This window comes from Equus asinus, chromosome 24, assembly GCF_041296235.1.
Source record: "Equus asinus isolate D_3611 breed Donkey chromosome 24, EquAss-T2T_v2, whole genome shotgun sequence".
In the NCBI taxonomy this organism is placed as follows: Eukaryota; Metazoa; Chordata; class Mammalia; order Perissodactyla; family Equidae; genus Equus; species Equus asinus.
The window spans coordinates 38,715,466-38,736,444 of record NC_091813.1 but is presented as its reverse complement, the minus strand read 5'-3'; the positions used below and the strand labels follow the sequence as shown (position 1 = coordinate 38,736,444).

The 20,979-nt window shown below is 33.6% G+C and overlaps 1 protein-coding gene across 4 annotated transcripts in view; it reads right to left on the bottom strand.

Moving 5' to 3' along the window:
- Positions 1–20,979, bottom strand: part of GRIK2 (glutamate ionotropic receptor kainate type subunit 2) — a 627,117-nt gene that overhangs the window by 11,537 nt on the left and 594,601 nt on the right. For all 4 annotated transcript variants that reach the window (XM_014841096.3, XM_070496405.1, XM_070496406.1 and 1 more), the window contains exon 16: positions 3,518–3,768. In XM_014841096.3, the coding sequence (XP_014696582.3) occupies positions 3,518–3,768 (251 nt within the window). The remainder of the gene's footprint in view (positions 1–3,517; positions 3,769–20,979) is intronic.

Here is a 20,979-nt window from a genome sequence, read left to right as displayed (position 1 = left end):
TTATTAGAGGTAAGACTTGACAAGGCAAGATATTAGCTATTCATAAATTTTATCCATAAAGTTCATATTCAATCAGACTGCATGTAGATTATATCTGCCACCCTGTTTAGATAAAGATTGAAAATTTTATTTGTTCTTTTAAAAAAATACTGGAATACTAGACTAGAGAAAGAGGAAAGAAAATGGAGAAAGAGAAAAGAGATAGTAAAGCACTTTGGGGCTGGAATCGTGAATCTTTGCTTACCTTCAATGTGCAAACTATAATACATTGCCTGTCTGGTTCTCAATATATAATTATTGAGTAAATTAATAATTTCGCAAATGTTTACCTTATTTTTAAAATGAGAAATTTAGGTTAAAGGCACACTTATAAGTGTAAATAAACTGTGAATTTCTGTATGTCCTCATGCATATCTTATGATAAAATCTAGGAATATTTTATGGCTAATTTTAATAAATTAAGTAAGGTGTTAAACTGTATAGCCTAACCAAATAAAATCTTTTTCTCAAGAAATATAAAGAACTGAGCCCCAGAACCTAATTTACCACAATAAAGAAAATTGATCCCTTCTAATAAACTCATAATTATTTATTTTATAAACATAGTTCTTTTGAATTATATAGAAACACAGTTCTTTTTTTTTCCTTTATGATAGACTTTTCTAGATAGGTTACTAGAATCAACTTTATTATTAATTTAAATAGATAGAAAGAAAGATATAGATACATAAATAAATAGATAGATGATAGATCGATTGATCCATCTTACACCAACAGGTACTGTTAAAAACCTTAGAGATTCAAACCAAAACACTAGCTTCCTTTCCTAAGGGAACTAACAGTCTAATAGGGAGACAGGCACCCCCACACAGAAAACAGCAAATATGAATAAAATAGTGTGCTAAGGGAGAATGGAGATGTGCATAGTCTTCACAGGGAAAGGGTATCTAGCCTTAATGATGCACGCAGTTTGAAATGGGCAAAATACCTTCCAAATTTTCTCAAGGGGGGAGGAAATGTTTTTGGAATGATAATAGTACCTGAAATCTGCTAAGTAAAAAAAGCGAGATATTTTGGTCATATGTTTTTCATTGGAATAGGAAACGAAAGCCTATCACCACCTTGTGGAAACAGCTGTGCCCTGTACCCAAACCCATTACATCTATTGATTAGGGAAAGCTGTCTGGTCAAGTTGATGCCTAGTCTTTCATGCCTAATCTAAAATGACTAAAGTGGGAGTTTGCAACATAGAAAAATGGACAAGGTTTGCTCAAGTCCAATGGAAGGGAATTTGAAAAAGCCAGATAATCTTAGAAAATTGAAAGTAACTTGGGATGGTTAGAGTAAAGGTGCAAATAGGGAAGAAGCAAAAGACAAGACTACAATGGTGGACAGAGATGGTTGCAGAAATGCCTCATCTGCTAAACTAGGGAATTCGAATTTCCTTATGAAGCTATGTGGAGAGAGCATGTGAAAGCACTTAGGAATGTGACTAATACTCATGTACTATTACATAATTGTTTCTTCAATGTAATGTTTCACCAGTCAAAAAAGTTACATTAATTTCCTTTTCTTAATTTTTTAGAAGGTCATACAGGTCCATAGAAATTCAAGAGAGCTGGTTGATATGTGAAAAATTCAACTAAATTAGTTATTTACAATAACAATGAAGAGGGTTATTTTACAGAATTAAATCCCAACTTTTTTTTTTAAACAGAATGCTGATAAAATAATTGTGCATAGAGAAGTGGTCTAGGTAAATCATACAAACTGGATACAAAGAGACAAGAGCAATAGGATACCATCTATTGTCAAGAGATTAATTCGTTTCATTTTAATATTGAGCTATACTGAAAGAAAATCATTACATATAGATGACTTGAGGGTCCTACTAGAAAATCCAAATTGCTTCTATAATTTTTGGACTCATTTTAAGCATTAATTAACCAAATATCACATTTATCAACAAATTATAGTAAAAATGGAAATTGATGAGTTAATATTTTTCATCTTTGATTAGCTCTTTGGATTTGATTTCAAAACCCATTTTGACACTATAAAAAGGATCACAAAATAAAAAGTGTACTTAGACCTAATCATCAGTCACATCGGTGCATCAAATATTTGATTTAGCCAAGTCAGCAGATATAGCCATCCTGAATATTGTGAGAAAGTAAGTCATGTGACTCTCTGAATTTTTCAAATTTTTAAATTGGCTATTTTACTCATAGACAGGATGAGCTAGCAAAATACTCATTTATAAAAACATTCTTTCAAAGCATTAAGTACTGTAGTCAATGAAAGATGTAGAAATGCTATATCCAAAATTTTGATTTCAGAAATGACAAGTAATTGCAACATAAATTGTTAAAGACAAAGGAAAATGTTCTTGCTTTTCAAAAATCATTTTCAGGGTGCAAGTCATTCAAAGATTATTAGGAGAACATATGCATCTTATGTTCATGTATGATATTATTTTTAAGATATATTTCTGCTCTTCATATTTACAAATAAATGTTCATAAACCTTTCAAATATTAAAGAGAATATAATCTCACTCTGATGTAGAGTGTAAAAATTAAGCCCTAAGAAGTGATTTTTTTTTATTAAAAACAAAAGAGATGTTTACATACAAAAAGACTAAATAAAGCGCCAGAAGACTTAAAAGGGTTAAAGCAATATGTCCCGTCCAGGGCTATAAATTTACACACAAAAAGCGTCATGTACCATCTGAAAGAGATTTTCCTATGAATATTCTTCCCCATATTTACAGAACCGAGGAAACTATAGCACTATAAATACATAATCTGAATGAGGTTCACAAACTTTTCAAGAATGGAATAAAGACATCTGTGCAAAGACTAAATGTATTAAAATCCTAAGAAAAATTGCAATAGTCTCAACATTGTTGAGGTTAGATATAGTCTTCTAAAGACGCTGGTGGAAAGCAATAAAGGACTCATTAGTAATAACATTAATTGGCAAAAAAACCCCACAACATTTTCACACATTCATTAATGTAGAAAATTAATTTTAATTTCTACAATGTGAGTTAAGACTTTTTTCAGTTAGAAATTTATTGAACTAAAAATCTTCAAACAAAAATTTTGTTTACTTTCTAACTTGAAACTGTTGCTCAGTATTGTATTTTAAAACATTTTTCATCTGCAAAGAAGTACTTTTTTCTTCATATTACAGTTTCTGATTTCTGATTCCTTCATTAACTATATTTCTCCATCAAACTAACTACAATGAACTTTAAACAGTAAAATTTTCTTTTTTTAGGGTTCAATAAGAGAAGAAATAGTCACTTATCCTGAAGTTAGCTTTAAGCAAACATCTCATATTTAAATTAAAAATCACAGAGGTGGTCATGAGTTCTTTGTGTGAACTTTTGTCATATGAATGGCAGAAGACAACCGTCACAGTTCTAAGCATTACTCTTGGTTGGCAAGATCAAAACCAGTTTGTTTTATTATAACAGCTATTGTTTTCAACTGTAAAAAAGTGACATTTACCTTTTCCAATTGAGCATTTTTTTTGGATTTGTATAAAAACTCTCCCACTGCCACAAAAACTGAGAGCACCAAGCCGGCTGCCAGAACAATGAAGATGCCACCAATATTTTGAACCCCTAGGGCACTGGCCTCTTTGCTCTCCTCCTCTGGACAACCATTGCCTCGCCACCACTTCTCCTTCATCATATGCAGCTTGCCTTCCTCTTGCAGCTGAAGAATTGCTATGGTGATTTTGTCTCTATATGGAGAACCTAAGAAAAAAGAGGGTATGTTAACTATTTCAAGGAACCCAGAATTTCATAATTAAAGGATAACAGGATAAAAAGAAGACAGAGCTTTTTCCAAATGCTCCAAAGTGTGCCAATATTTATTTTCAGCAGAGAAAAACAACTGGAAAATGACAGAGAATGGAAATTTAACAAGATAAATGAGGTGGGTGGCCTCTGATTTTGAAAAGTAAAATGAATCTTGCTTGTAAGGAAGAAAATATCTCTTTCTAAAAAGCAGACTCAACTTAGAGTAATGCAAAATAAGTAAAACAGTAACAAGAAACCTACAAAAAGAAATGGAAAGAATGCAAACATATTTCATTAATGTCTAGGAATCATTTTATACTGAAGAGAGATCATTGATAAAAACAGTAACCTCTATTTTCAGGAAAGTTGTGGAAAAAATGGTGTTTCCTACTATTAAGTGCAATAATTTAAGGCGGTCATGATTAACAAGCTGTATTTAGGGGTAGCTAAAACTTTGCAGATAATAGGTAATCATTCATATTTGTTTTTCAATATGATAACAGAAGTAACAAGTTTATACAAACTTGGATCATTCAAAAATCATCATGGTGACACACTGTAAGATGTTTTAGTTGTTTGTTTATCATTTTATGCTTGGGGAGGAAATGTTTTCAGTGGAGACAACAATACAAATGAAATTTCGTATTTATGCTGATGGGAGTAATATTCGTCTGCATTAGCTATTATATGATAAGTAATAACTTTTCTAATTGGTTGCCCAGAAGCATCGAATATTGAGCTACATGCATCTGTCAATATGTGTCCCAGGGGATTGGTCCTATTGCTTTCTCCCAACCAGAAATAGCCTGTTTCTAAAGTTTAATCTTCTTTCCTAAAACACTACACTGCACATTCCATTTTTCTGCACAAATTCTTCCATAAGTGTTTTTCTGCTCACAGAAAAATATTAATTCCAGCTTGTATTCAACGTTGCTGTGATTTTGTTTTGACTTTAATATACCTAAAGCTTTATTTTTGCTAAGAGTAATTAATAACCTGATCAGAAAACGTTTCTGGCTCCTAAGGGACACTACTTTATATCTTGTTTTTACTTGATTAATATAACAGAACTAATCCAGTATTACTCTTTTAGCAATCCTGTTGAAAAAGTCAGAGGAATGAAGATCCACCAAATCCAGCTAGAGAGCTGTTTCTTTAACATAATCCTTAATCTACTCAGAAGAAATGTTGAAGTATATGGCTTCTATGCAACATTTTTCATAGCTTTCCTAAAAAGGGGCGTTGTCCATTCCTATAGTAAGAACTCAAATATTTTATTTTCACTGTGCAGTAATTCCTAAATATTGTAGGGGAATTTCTGCTTCTCAATTTCTTTCCTGTGGTCTCTTCCAAAGACTACTCTGATGAACATGTTCATTTTAAATTATGCCCCTCCACCACCTCAAGTCTCAATAGATCAGCCAGGCCCATGTGAATTTCTGCCTTGATCAATGACTGGACACTCAGCCTAGTTCACCTAGTATTATTACTATTTCCCCTTCAAGATGTGACCTATTTTCCTAAGTCTATTATAAAGGAATAAAGGATATCTACTATCTATCTATCTACCTATCTATCATCTATTATCTATCTTAATTCTCAGTGTTTTCTTACATAATAGGCTCTCAACAAATGTTTCATATTAAGGAGCATATTGTCTAATTTGAGGCATTCTTAACATAATGTAAGAGTGACAACCTGGTGCTTCTGGTGTCTCTGATGTGTTTAAAAACTGTAAATTAAGGCCATCTTATTTGGCTATCCAGTTTTCATTAAATCCCTACACCTAACCTAGTACTAGCTTCAATGACACCTTTACTCTAAACTACCATTCTGACTAACCATGTATATTCCTGTCAAAACAAACATTTGATTGAGGAAAAGAAAAAATTCCATTTTAAGGAGAATTGTCGTTTATCAAATACGTTTGTTAATTAGAAACATAGCTTCTGAAACAAATTTTGTGCTGACAGTACTTGTGAAAATGGCCACATGTGGCTAATATAAAAGTGTGGCCTATATTCTGGAAATACCATTAAAAGCAAAATTTGAAGGGATAGTGACTTGAAAAGTAGACTTTCAAATATGGAAAATACTTGAGCCAGTTAAATCTATTTTGAGCCGGCTCATTTCTCATCTTGAGCAATATTAAAAAATTATTTTATTGCCAACTCACCAAACCCATGGAACTGCATTAGAATGTTTGTTCTAGTATCTTCAAACACAATATTCTCCACTACATTCTCAAAATAAGGCACAGACAAACAAAAGCAGCACATTTTTCAACAAATGATGGACACATATTGATTTCTTGCTGTCTGAACTTCCTATTTTCAGCACTTATTGTATTCCAGCACAACTTCCCATTGCTAGGAAACCTCCCCATACTTGTTTTCTACTGTAAATATAGTAATGTGTAAATGTTATTTGGTTTGAATCAAAGCTATGAAGTTAATATACCTCATTTTGAGGTTCTTAACAAGATGAAATACTATAGGGAATATAATCGATGATAATAAATCATTGCCTTCTTTTACCTGTCCTTGTGTCATTGATTTAAGTAATTATTTTTTAAAGAAACAATAATTCAACAAGGAATTATTACTTCTTTGGTACATCATTTGATGTTTCTTGGGAAGCATTTCTATATAGATACTAGTTGAAGTCAAATGTGGGCTGAAATTTCACCTGGTTGAAAAATCTCAAGGACATATTGAGATCAAAGAACAAAAGTTCTCTCATCCTCCTTGTGATATGAACAGCCATATGCTAAGCTCTAATGAGGTGAACAGCCATTAGTGAGATAGATAGAGCTTAAGTTTCACTCAAGTCCCAACCCAGCCTCAATCCATATGCTGGCCAGCACAGACGTGTGAAGGCCTTGAGTGCTAACTGAGAAGAGCTGGGCTTGTATACCGTAAGGCTGCCTCTGAGGAAGATGTGTATGTTTGCAAGAGGATTCTGAGTTGGGTTAGAAAACTAGTGAGGAAATTGTAATTACGTCTATTATACTATATACTATTGCACCTAAAAGTCAATCCTCAAGTTCTTAAGGGGGCAGACAGATAACCATAGATGAGTGAAGAAGCAAGTTAGACAAAAACATCTGGAAAATTGCAACACCGAAAGTGGAAAGATAACTTTCAGTTCCAGTTTTATTAAAACTCTGTGAGACTTTGAACACAGGGATGCTAGACATTTTAATTTTTTGTGAGATCACATGAAATATTTTGTCCAAAATTCTCTACATTAAAATGTTGGCAAATAAGTCATTTTTAAAAAATATCATGCAGGAGAAGCTAAACACCCCTTAAAACTGAATTTAGCCCTTTGATTTCCACTATGCAATCTCTGATTTTGGTTCTTTTGTATTCTTCCCAGCAATGAGACTTTCTCTGGTTATTTAAATATATACTCTATGCTGAAAGTAAAGAATTACTATGTTATAAAAAGTTATTAGGTTTTTAAAAACTATTTTTTATGTTTTTAAAAAATGTGTTTCTATTTTGTTTTTAAAAAATAAAAATCTAGTATGTTTTTACAGGCTGTCAAAAAAAATCCCTTTTACCAGATAAAGAAGTTTCTAGCTTACAGAAGGAATGAATGAAGGAAGGAAGGGAGAGAGGGAGAGGGGGAGGGAGGGAGGAAGGGAGTAAGAAAGAGAGAAAGTGAAAGAAAGAAAAGAAAGAAAGAAAGAAAGAGAGATAGAGAGAGAGAGAAAGAAAGAAAAAGAAAGAAAGAAAGAGAGAGAGAAAGAAAGAAAGAAAGAAAGAAAGAAAGAAAGAAAGAAAGAAAAGAAGAGAGAGAGGAAGAAAGAAAGAAAAAGAAACAAAATATCCGTTTACTACATAATGAAGCCCCTCGATAGGTCAGATGCATCAGACCTAGGGCTCAAAATGAGTACTCAAAGGAAGCACAGAGCTAGTTCCAAGTGACATACAGTGATAGTATATACATGGGCATAAATAAAAACTACAAATGCACGTATTCAGAATTTCTTCAATAATAGAATTACTATCCCTGAATCCCCCTAAATGTTAAACTTTGATCAAAGAATTTTACATAAAATTATAATTTCATTAGAATCTCTCCCAACAGATAGATTAAAAGCTCCTTAGAAAAATAAACTGTGACTATTATAAACAATTAATACAAATCTCATCAACTATTTCAGAGCTAACTTTCTGGGTTTACTGAATCGAGTTGATTTCCTTCCTTCCTTCCTTCCTTCTTTCTTTACACACTACTCTTCCATTCCTTTGCCTTTCTTTCTCTCTTTCTTATACTTTCTCTTTTTGTCCTTCCTGCCCTCTCTGTTTCCTTTCCTTCTTTTTCTTTCCTTCCCTTCCTTTTCCCTCCCCTCCTCTCTTACCTCCCCTCAACCTACCCCGTCTTCCCTCCCACCTTTCCTTCCTATCCTAAGTTTCTTACTTACAGAATGGAACCCACATGTTCTCATACGTACTTGGTTCTAATGTCTAAGTCTACCACACACAATTTATTGATTTGCGCATTTGTCCTTTTCATCCTCTTTACAAACTCACGATTTTAAGAGTATACCAACATTTTCCTTATCTTATTTCAGTACATCTAGATAGTATAGAAATGATAAAGTAAATGCAGTCAGCATTGCATTTCATTCTTGGGGAGGATTATTGATTGATAAATAGCTTTTCTTTAAGATTGCACAGCAAGTTATCTAATACTTAAAATGCTTTAGTGAAATATGCTAAAATCACATTATCCACATACTGGCAGTCTCCCATCCATCCTTCCAAAAGTCTCTTTACATTAAAATCAGGCTTCTGTATGCTTTAACTAATTGCAAAGATCAGAAACAAAATCACTCTTTCTTTCCATATATATCTCTAAAACTCATTACACCAATATTTCCAAAGTTGGATTTCCCCACAATAACTTCCCTTTTTTGGAAATATGCATCCATATTTCATTTTTAAAGAACTCCATAGTCAGATAAACGAATAATATTACATAGCAAATATATCTCTTGTAAATTCACATTATACATTAGCAAAATAAAGCCTTCTATCTATCCATTAGAGGAAAAAAAAGAAATAAGTTAAAAAAATTTGTTTATAATCATTAAATTTATTTTTAGAGAAAGAATTCTGTCCCTTATATCTACTAATGTCCTCATCAATTATTTTATTTTAACCTCAATTTGGAAAGTACTTCCCTAGATAACTATATTACTACTGTCATCATGTCAGTTCTCTGAGTCAAAATGCTGTTCCTTGTTAGAGCTTTCTGCTTGTCCTTGCCTAGATATCCTCGTCCCTGTCTGAATTTACACATTATTACACAACAGCACATCAAGTTGCTTTTTTTTGGTATGCTCTTATTCATCTATTGCTCCAGATGCTTCATGAAGCATCATCTCATGGGAATTTGCATCCTACTGCTAGCCTTAGACACTGTGTCCACACCCGGCTTCCAAGTCTCTTTACAAGATACTGTTGGGGGAGAAAAGTTATAAGAGTTGTTTAAATATATTTATATGCTGAAACTGATTAAACCAATTTTTAGAATTTAAAAAAGGTACAAGGCCTTTCCTCTTCCTAATAGCACCTAAATCCTCTAAATATTTTGTTAAAATTCTAAGGGGCCTGGCTGGGTATTGCCATTTTTCACGGCAAATCCTCTCTGTCCACTTCCTAAAGGACTTTAGTTTCCTTTGTTTTATACTTCCTAGTTACTGAGATCATCACGATGATATTATGTGCTGCATATGACACAGAATTAGGTAACTTCCTGGGAGCTGCTCTCTTTGGGTCTGGGAAAACATTTGTATGAAGTAGACTACTCATAATTTTATGTTTCTTCTAGCTTATCTTTACTCCAAGATATCGTACACTTTCTGAAATATAAGAATTTACATATCTTGTGGGTAGGTGACTGCAGTAGTTGTGGTTTATCCATGGGGGGTATGTTTCAAGAACCCCAGTAGATGCCTAAACTCCGATAGTACCGAACTGGATACGTACTATGTGTCTTCCTATTCGTACACACCTATGATAAAGTTAAATTTATAAATTAGGCACAGTACGAGATTAACAACTAACAATAAAATAGGAAAATTTTAACCATATACTGTAATAAAAGTTACCATAGATCTTAGCAACCTCAGCATATGATTTGTTTTCTTTCCTTATTAAGTCAATAACTTTCACCTTTTCACTTAAAGAAAGCACTTCACAGCTTCTCTTTGGCATATCCGAATTACCAGCATCACTACTCTTGGGCTTTGGGGCCATTATTAAGTAAAATAGGGGTTGCTTGAACACAGCACAGTGATACTGCAATAGTTGATCTGATAACCGAGGCATTTACTAAGTGACTAATGGGCGGGTAGTGTATACAGAATGGATGATTCATGTCCTGGGCAGGACTAGGAGAGATTTCATCACACTATTCAGAATGGCGCACAATTCCAAACTTATGAATTGGTTATTTCTGGAATTTTCCTTTTAATATTTTTGGACCACAGTTGACTGTCAGTAACTGAAACTGTGGAAAGCAAAATCATGGATGAGGGGTAACTACTGTATACCATAATCACTAAGCATGTACCATTCCAGGGATTTGCATTGAAGAACTTCAATAATGCCTTAATTGTTCCTCTTCTTTGAAAGAGTTTAGGTTTCTTCTTTTTTTTTTTTTTTTGAGGAAGATTAGCCTTGAGCTAACATCTGCTGCCAATCCTTCTCTTTTTGCTGAGGAAGACTGGCCCTGAGCTAACATCCATGCTCATCTTCCTCTACTTTATATGTGGCATGCCACCAAAGCATGGCTTGACAAGTGGCGCATCGATCCGCACCTGGGATCTGAACTGGCAAACCCTGGGCCACCAAAGCAGGATGTGCAAACGTAACCACTGTGCCACTGGGTCAGGCCCTGAAAGAGTTTAGTTTGATAAATGTTTCTAAGACATATGTCCAAAATCTTGAAGTCCTTTAAATGTTGGCTTAAGACCAGGCTACCTGTCAGTTATACTTAACCATCAGCTATAATCCTTATTTCATCCAGCATCTAGCATAATGCCTATAACACAGTAAGAATTCAATAAATGCTTTTTGAATGAAATATTGAATCAATTGTAATATATCAACTATGAAATAGCCAAAATATGTCAAGATAGAACTTCTGATATTGGACATCTTCTCAGATACTTATTGAATTCAACAGAAAAAGTAGAGTCCATAAACAGACTTATTTCATACTTCTAGTATTGATCACTTCAAATAAGTTAGGGTGACAAATACACTAATAACTTCTTATGCCTTCCTTGCGCTTACATCAACAATCTGTGGTTCCCCTTGGTCAGTGCCTTAATAAGTAGAAGACCGGTTAGCAAGAAGGATCTGAGGGTGTCTACTGGAACCACCAACTTCCGTTCTTAAATGGCAGTACTCCTGGCAATGTTAAATCTTATGAAATGGCTCTCTGCTTCCCATGCTGAGATGAGTGTCAGGTGCCTTAAATGCACAACAAATTTTGGGCTCTTTTAGAGCTTTACCTCTTTTTACCGTTCTTTCCATGATAAAATTCTCGAACAAAGTCAGAAACACATCACGTTCTCTAGAGCCTCTTCCTCAGCAGAAGATGGGTTTTTTTAATCTCTTAAGACATTTTCTCACCCATATTTGTTTTGAAGATTCACTAAGACAAATTTTATTTTTACATTTAAGATTGAATTTCATATTGATCTATTTCCAGTTTTATGTTTTCTTGAGTCAATAGTGCTGTTTGTACTATCGTACAATGCCTTAGCGTCATTGTTCTTTTCCTCTGTAGAACTTGTCTCAGTTTGTAGTTAAAAAATAATTTATGTGATTGTTTGTTTAATGCTCATTTGCCCTAAAAGGCTGTAAATTCCGTAAGAACAGGAATTGTGTCTGCTTTGTTAGTATAACACATGGCACACAGTAAGGACACAATATTTGTTGAATGAATACATGCATAAATAAAGGAATATATTAATTACTTAATAATTGGTTATGCATGCTTGCAATTTTATCTTCAGTCATTTCTTATGAACTTAAATATTACACTAGATCTTTAATGTATATCTAATAATTATAATACATTTATTTCAAATAAAACATTTAATATATGTAGCAGCTAATCACTTCAAGGGGCCCATTTCAAGCTTCCTGTTAAATAACAGCTAAACTGCTGTGAAGTTACTGTCATCACTCCTTGTATTTTCTTTGAAAGTATCCTATGGAAAGCCCTCAATTTGATGGGAGTAGAAAGAATTCATGAGCGAGAATCATAAAAATAAAAGAAGAGTAATCTCATCTTGAAAACAAATTATCAACCCATCATGTTTTAATTACAGAATGGTAAATGACAGATAAAAGTAATCCATTTTCCATGATACCTAGTAATCTTTTCACATTGGAAATCTATAAACATTATTTCCTCGCTTAAAATTTTGCAGTGGTGCTCTAGAGCTATAGAATAAAATCTCAGTTCTAAGTAAGTCATATAATCCCTTCCCTCAATTGATCAAAGGATTTTGCTCTGATTTTATCCTCTTCTCCTTAAACCCAACATGCCAGCAATATAAACTAATTGTCTTCACATCGCTTGGGGTGCCCTCTTCTCTCCCTTCCTCCAGTTTTCTGAATGAACTTCCTCTCATCCAGATAAACTTCTTCTGCTCATCTTTCTCTGTCTTTGCACACTTTTCCTTGGCTGTCTCAGAGATATCCAGGATCTCTCCTCTTTGGCACCATAGCACATTGCATAGCATTTGGTACATCACATACTAATGTTTTTCTGTATCTCTTTCCCAACTAGTTGATGATATGAGTGTCCTGAGGGCAAGGACCATGTCTGAATCATGTTTTTTTACATTAATTTTTACATACACAAATATTACTTAGCATAGGTGCTAGATGGTAGACATATAGTGGTGAGTAACATAATACGAGCCCTGCCCTTGTGAAATTTTCAATGCAACAAAATATACATACATTGAATAACTTTTTACAGGTATGATGAGCATTATAAGAAAGAACACAATATTATAAAACCATGTAACAGATGGAACTACATTAGTCTGCTGAGTAGGTACACAAAAAGTGTTGCATTACTTTGAAAATAGGGTAGGGACAACAACTCTTTTTCTCTTTGGCTGCCTTTTGCCGACTTCCCCTTTATTTTCTATCTATATTCATTCCTAGTTTAGAAAGGTATATATGGGAAAGGAAAATGATAATGAGAGCATCCCACACCCATTTTGTTCATTTCTTCTAGATAGAGGATAGAACTAGGTATAAGATATCAGGGTTATGGTGGAATTGAACCAAATATAAATGCCACTGTTAATGTAGAAATGAGAGAAGAAAGGTAAAAAACCATGAGGTAGAGACTATACAGATTTAGAGAGCAAATATAAGTAGATATCAAGTGGATGTGCCACCAAGGACATTGTTGATATAGTAAATTGTAAAGTTAAGTCCCTATATTCAAAATCAATAAATGGCTTAAATTGGACGGAGACTGTTGTTTCCTCTGTCATAGACTTCAGAATGCAATGTCTTTATGACCTCTGTAGAAAGTAATGTAAATGCATTCTACTTGAAGGAATATTTACAGAATCCTCAGGAGTGTATTCAAGTATCTAAGATCACAAAGGGAGATGCTTATAGGAGGCACACCAAATATATAAATAAAAAAATTCAAATTACAGGGGCTAGCCCTGTGGCCAAGTGGTTAAATTCACATGCTCCACTTGGGCGGCCTGGGGTTCACAGGTTCAGATCCTGGGCACAGACCTACACACTGCTCATCAAGCCATGCTGTGGTAGCACCCCATATACAAAACAGAGGAAGACTGGCACAGATGTTAGCTCAGTGACAATCTTCCTCACCAAAAAAAAAAAAAAAAAAAAATCAAATTATAGGGTATGTGTCTTAGCCACTTGCCTTTTATTCATATTCTGATTATTCTCTAACATGTGAAAAAGAATAAGAAGGCAAATGTTATCGGTACATAATGAAAAAATAAACTAACTGATTCTGACATGTTTCATATATATTAGTTAAAAGTGGCTGGTGAAGTAGATTTGCAGTCACATTTCTTCTCTGGTATTAAATCATGAAACTGACACTAAGTATGAAAATAGAAATAGTGTTATCCTAGAAACCCTGCCTTCCTTGCAGTTTTTCATCTGCATAGTCATCATTTGAATAGTGGTAAGAAAGAAAATGTCAGGAATACTTTCCTTACTATGACGTCTTTGGTTCCAAATCCAGTATCACATTTTAATTATAAAAGTTGAACCATTTTAAATAAAATAATCATCCTAGTAAATCATCAAGAACCCCAAAATTGGGAAAGAGGATAATTTTTTCAAGAGAATAAAGTACCCCTCCTTAAAGGGACAGTTCAAGTCCCCTTTTCAGTTTAGCCTGACTGCTTTGGTCCTCACTGAACTCTACCACTCTGAGTCTCTGCATTATATAACAGACCACTTATTTACGTTGTATTTCCCCTATTTCATGTCACGTAGAACCAAACTAAAATGGAGTCACCTACATCAGGGACAAAATAGAGAAGGTCAATGCAGGTGCATAAAAGAAAATTAACCTAACCTTACAGGAATTTACAGCTCAAAAATCAGCAGAAGACACCAGCAATTCCCAAACACCAAGTCTGTTTACACCATCGCTGGACATCGTTTTTCCCCTGACTCAGCTACACTGACGCAACTAAGAAAGAGACCACGAGGCAAGCAATCAGCGGAAAAAGCCAGACGACTTCTGTATGTATTTATCCCTAAAAACCCCTTAGTCTGTGAGCAACTTAGAACTCATTGCTCCCGTAGCCTTGAGTTTCCTGGCTTGCAGGCCAAGACTCTTGCAATAAACTCATCTTTCTGCTTCATTTTATTCAGGGGGTAGGGTTTGGCTTTTGACAGTTACATTCGTTTTTCCACATTTGTCTCTGTAAGAAAGGCGATGATGTATATCTGTATATTATGTTCATTATTTTACAGAGCCAAGCAGGTTGAAGAGTGATAAAATTTCTTATAAATTGACCAAATGCAAAAGCAGCATACATATTTTTAGAGATAATCTTTTCTGAATACATCTTGGACTCTGTTTGTTAAACACTCAGGAAATGTTTGGAGAAAGAAAAACTTCATTTTACTTATCGATATAATGCCCTACAATAGGAAATTTCTCATCTTTATAAAGTAGATATCAATCATTTTCTTCCCCAAAATGATGACTACTTAACTACAATATACTGATTGGCTGAGGGTAAGACCCTAGTTAGTTTCCATAAGAAAAGATTTTTATTCGGTTAGGAATAGGTCATATTAACAATCCACCTTATCTACAATATAGTCAATATTTCTGAATATATAAAGAGAGAGCAAAAGGGGTAAGATATAAGTAAAAGCCACAAATACATCCGTTCAATTATTATAAAACATTTCTTCAAAACTGCCTTTTGGAATTCTTTAGGGTGCCTATGTTCTGATCCAAACACTATAAATACAATATGTTTATTCCTTATCACAATCCAATTATGTAGACATGATTCTACCCATTTACAGAGGAGGATGCTGAGTATCAGGGAGGCTCAAGAAATTCACCTGGGACACCTGGGAAGCTCAGGTGACACTAGGATTTGCATAAAGGCCACATATTCTGTACAGCATTCTAAGAAAACACCCTTTACATGAGCGTCAGGAAATGCAAGGGTTTTATCTTTGGAATTTAGTGCTTACACATTTTACCTCTATGGTCTGACTAATCTTTTTCTTATAAGAGTGATTCATTGATCTTACTTAGTTCTGCTAACCAAAGTATGACAGTCTGGCATGGTCAATCTGGCTAACTGATCTATTATAGAATTTGAACCCATGGCCTTGGACTAATGGGCACAAGACACTAACTAAAGGAGCTAAATTATGTAATGTTTGCATGTGAAATCTATCAGAACTAACTCTGTTTTCACAAGAATTATCCATTTATGCATTATTTGGGTACCACTTGGTCAACATTTACAATATTAATGAAGGCTGCTCATACTGGTGCTCACAATTCATCAAATTCCCTCTGAAAGCTTCCTAGATTCCAGCATGCAGGTTGTTGATGATGTCTGTGGAGCTGACATAGCTTACTGAGACTCTCATCTGTTTTCAGTGACATGAAATCTAGACTTTAACAAATATGCCAGGAATGTACAGCTTTTCCAGTTGTAATTTGACTTTTTTTTTTGTTTAATTCAGGCTCTGAAAATTATTAGATTTTGATTTAGTCTTGCAAAATCACTTCACCAACATTAAAATTATGCTGCTTATGCACTGAAAAAATAGAATGCATTTTAATGGAAGATTTGACCTGCAGAAAGATGAATAATTTGCATCAATTTTGGAGCATTATGTTCAACTAATGAAGACAAATGTATTCACTCATTTCAGTAGAGATGAAGAACTGAAGGCCGGCAATTTTATGCATCTATAATGATGAATATTACAGTACTTATTATATGATGAATTTGGAATTCTAGAAATGGATGGTGAGCAAAACAGGGAAAAAACATGCTTCTCATACTGATTTCTGTTTTTATAAACACTGGCATCTGCCTGAAACAAACAATAGGCCTCCCCTAGTACCAATTCTATGTTTTCACTTCATCAAATAATGAGAAATAAAGAAGGAGTGAAATCTCAAGCATTTTTTAGAAAATAGAAGCGAAAGAAAGAAATTTCACACTCTTAACGTGTCAACGTGGCACACTTTTATCATTAGGAGTCAATGACCTATTGTAACATTTTTTACTTTAGGCTGATTATGTGCAAGGTCATTATGAGATAAAAGTCACTTGAGAATTATTTATAGGACTACTGCTATTTTGTATCTAGTAACATAAAATATGTTATAAAACATTAGTTTATAAAGTTAACATTAAAATCCACTTATGACCTAAGAACGCATCCTAATATTTATAATTATATGAGTAAATATGATAGAAATAAAATATATACCATATTTTGTGTGTGACAAAACTGTCTTTAAATTTAACCTTAATATTAAAAGACATTATAAATATATTCACTTTACATTTATATTTACATTTCCTTTTACATTCTTCATGTATTACAAATATTTCAGTAGTTCTATGACTATGATATGACCAATTTAATTTGGATTTTGTTCACAGAAATATTCACTGACTATTTGAAACTTACTATTGATTTAACCCCACATGTAAAACAGAAACACATAAGATTATACAAAATATTAGCATCATTGACAATGTGCACAGACATGAGCACGATTCTCTCCATCCCCTTCTCAGCTGACATATATTTCACTTATGTTATTAAAGTTGTGAGGAACTAATAAATGAATGAAGCATTGCCACTAGCTCATTGTTAAAAATAGAAGTAGTTTTAATGAGACCCTTCAGTTTCTACCTAATTGAACACAGCAAAACAAAATAACACCAACTGGTCCGAATGGATCGTTTCTAGACTGCTGCTTTCCTATCAGCTCATGGACTGCTGAGTCTGCCTGGTCCTCAAAGTGCAATATGCACTCAATATTTGAAAGAAAGAAATCAAGAAGGCTTTTAGTATGGGTGGTCAGAAGGGAGGCCACGCAGCTCAAAATGCCATTAAGTAGAAATGCTCCCTGTTCCGATAAACACAGTATCACCTATGGTGAAATAAGAGGCAGGACTGCAACTGATCACACATTTTAATATTTCGTAATGAAAACTGCTGTAATTTGCTTTTTTGCTTTACCCCATACAGCGTTGTGTGTTTTTTTTTAATTTTTTTAATGAAAGTTCAGTTAACTTATAAGTAAGAACACGTACAATCTCAAAGATCTACCGTACAGTAAAGACCATATTAAAATAACATTGTCACACTCAGGAAAACTATGAAAGGGAATTAATGTCACCCCAAGCTTAATTAAACCAGCTTATGCTTATTTAGCATTTACCTTCACATCATTGTTGATTGCTCCACTAAGGTATTTTTGTGTAAACAGAGCTTCCCTAATTAAATAGCTTCTATCTGAGTCATTCAGCGATTTCACAGCACACTTTGGGCAGTAATCACACACTCGGAGTGATGAGTGGTGGTGGAGAGGCCCCTAGATGAATCACACGGGAGGAGGCCTAGCAGGCTAAGAGGATGCATGGACTTTTTTGGGGAAAAAAAGGAAATATGTATACTTTTAAAAATATTTCTGATTTTCCACTCCTAAAGAGACATTTTCTGTTTTAACCTCCTGTGCTTAACCACGTATGCCTCTACGATATCTGGAAATCAGAGCAACAATAAAAGCAAGGAAAAGGGAGTTCTTCTCTTTGATCACGTTTACAATAATAGTAAAGATAAAATCTTCATTACGGGTTATGGCTCCTGCAGATATAAACTCAAAATCCTAGGGAATTTCTGGCACTGCTCTAAATTTCCAGAACCTGAGCCCATACTGCTCTGCTTTGAATATATTTATCTCATTAACTCTTGCTGGGAAAAGAGCAAGACCTCAAATAACATTTTTTCACACCTAAATGCATTATTTTTTTTGTCTTATGATTAAACAAAATTTTAAAACTAAGTAAACATAATGTATTGCAAATACTCTTCAATATGCTTGAATATTAAAAGGCAAATGCTAATTAACTAGTTGAGAAATGCAGATTATGACATTCGTTGAAAGTTTATGGGAAGTCAGAATCTCACTCAAGTACTAGAGTTGCTTGTCATCATGCTTATTAATGACTAAATAAATATAAATAATTCATGAAGCCATATTTCTAGCAGAGGTATGACATAGCAGATCATAAATTATTGCCTGAAACGTCTTCCTCAGAAGTAAAGTATCTGAGGGAGTGAAGTGTGAAATACCTCTTTCTAGATTATACTTCTTTGATGAAGTTTTATAACAGAATTGACTCCTCATAATGTACACAGTCTCAAAATCATTTTAATTTTATCCCATGTTACAAATGAATAAAATATACATCACTTGAGTTAAGAATTTAATATTATCATGTCAGACAAGAAAAGTTATCTGAACAAGAGAAACAAAAAGTATATTGCAACACCTGCAGGTGAGTGATTAGAATATTCATTCCTTTAAACCTAAAGTATTGTGTTCAAATTTGTCTAATTTAAAATTAGGCTAAAAACAAAATATACATTAAATGGGTTAAATAATTTTGTTAGTAATGATGAGACATTTTAATAAATTTAAATTCAATATTATTTGACAGTGAAAATAAAGAAAAATGTTCTAAGATATTCTTCCTGATCTATAATTTTGCTATGTCAAAGAATTATTCAGGTCTTTTGAATTTTAATTAATATGTACTGATACTTTTACATTAAAATTTCAAGGAAGTCCTTATAAAAATTAGAAATTTATCACGTGGTACAGCCTAATTTTAAAAAATTCATTTTAATGAAAATACTAATCTATTACACTAATATACCACACTAATCTACACACTACAGAGAAATGATTCCACTTAGAAGTATAATCCAACTTGATTTCTACAAGTTTCTCATGACAGTAACCTTGCCAATATCAATGAATATTTTTGCAATAGCTCAGCTTTCTTCAGAAGGGCAAGAGTTGATCTAAGCAGCCACGAGTTGAAAAGATAAAAGGAAAAAAATCTTCATCCTAAGGCTTATAGTTTCATTTGTTTTATTCTCTCATCTTATCTGTTAGATAAGCTTTAAATGAGAGGAACTAGAGATTCCAAGTGCTATACTCAGTATTTCCCTCAATTTAAAAAGTTACATTAAAAATATAGTTTATGTCTATTAATATCTTGAATTATTTTACATTTTCCTTAATAAGTCAATACCTTTCAGTAAGCAGTGTCAGGGGTAGGAAGGGATCAAAAATTGCTCTTGGTATGGTTTCAATAAACTCTAACAGAGAGCTCCCTTAGAACTGATTTGACTATAGTATCTTTCTTTTTTTTTTAACAGTTTTCACATCTGAAACATCCCAGTAGGTTTTTCAAATTTGTATAATATACTATTTTGACTTACTTTTAGCAAGCAGTTCCTCAAAATAAGACAGTATGATAGAGACATTCCTGGCATACTGGTACATTGTATTTACAAAACAAATAAGCAAACCAACAAAAAACTCAAGTTTAAGATTTCATATTAAGCATAAGTCAAAATTATTTATTTTAGAAATTTTGAAATCAGAGTACTTTTATCTAATTGTCATTAATGAAAAATATCCATGCTATACTCCAAAGTCCTCACACATCCTCCCCAAATCTTACTCAATCCTCACTATCCTGGATTATTTGTTTATTTAATGAGGTCATCACATTTCATAATGTAAGATGGCAGGCTTATCATTAGCTCTAAAAGTTATTTGTTTTCTTCGTTTATAAACATTGCTGCACTATCCAGATGTAGAATTCACTTGTTCTAGAAATAACAATTGAGGGTCCACAGAGCCCGGGCACTTTTGTTGAGTGGACTTTCAACAACAACGAAGAGACAAAAATCTCTGCCCTCCTCCAGATAATGCAAACCAGCAGAGGATGGGAAAAATATACAGGAATCTCATTCCTCTCAGAAACAACATGGAAAAATACATTTATTTGCTCCAGCTCTTTCCAGATGAAACTACAAGGTAACGAGAGCCTAACAAATCACTGCTTACACCCTTCAGAAGTGTTTAAGAATGTGTCTGATTTTTAAATTTTTTTGACATCAGCTAACCATATTTGTCCACATAGTCTCTAGCCCAATTTAGACCAAACTCTGGGAATCTGTCAAGCATATTATCTGAAAAATTATTATAAGTTTAGCATTTAAATAGAGCCTAGATTTTCCTAGTATAACCCTCTCATATGAATAATCAAAAAAAATAGAAATCTAGAGGCCATAAATTTCAAGTGATTCATCCAAGTTCACAACAAGGGACAAGGCTAAATCTAGAATATAAGAATGCAAAATACTACATGATGATACTTTCTAAGAGCACATTATCAGCCTCTTTTCTAAAGTATAAATTGCCTTATGTAACTTCATAAAATGAGCACCAGTACATGTGAAAAGTTAGCAAAGTTGCTCATCACAAATAAATGGCATATGAACTCACGAAGTTGTTGGGCTCGTTATG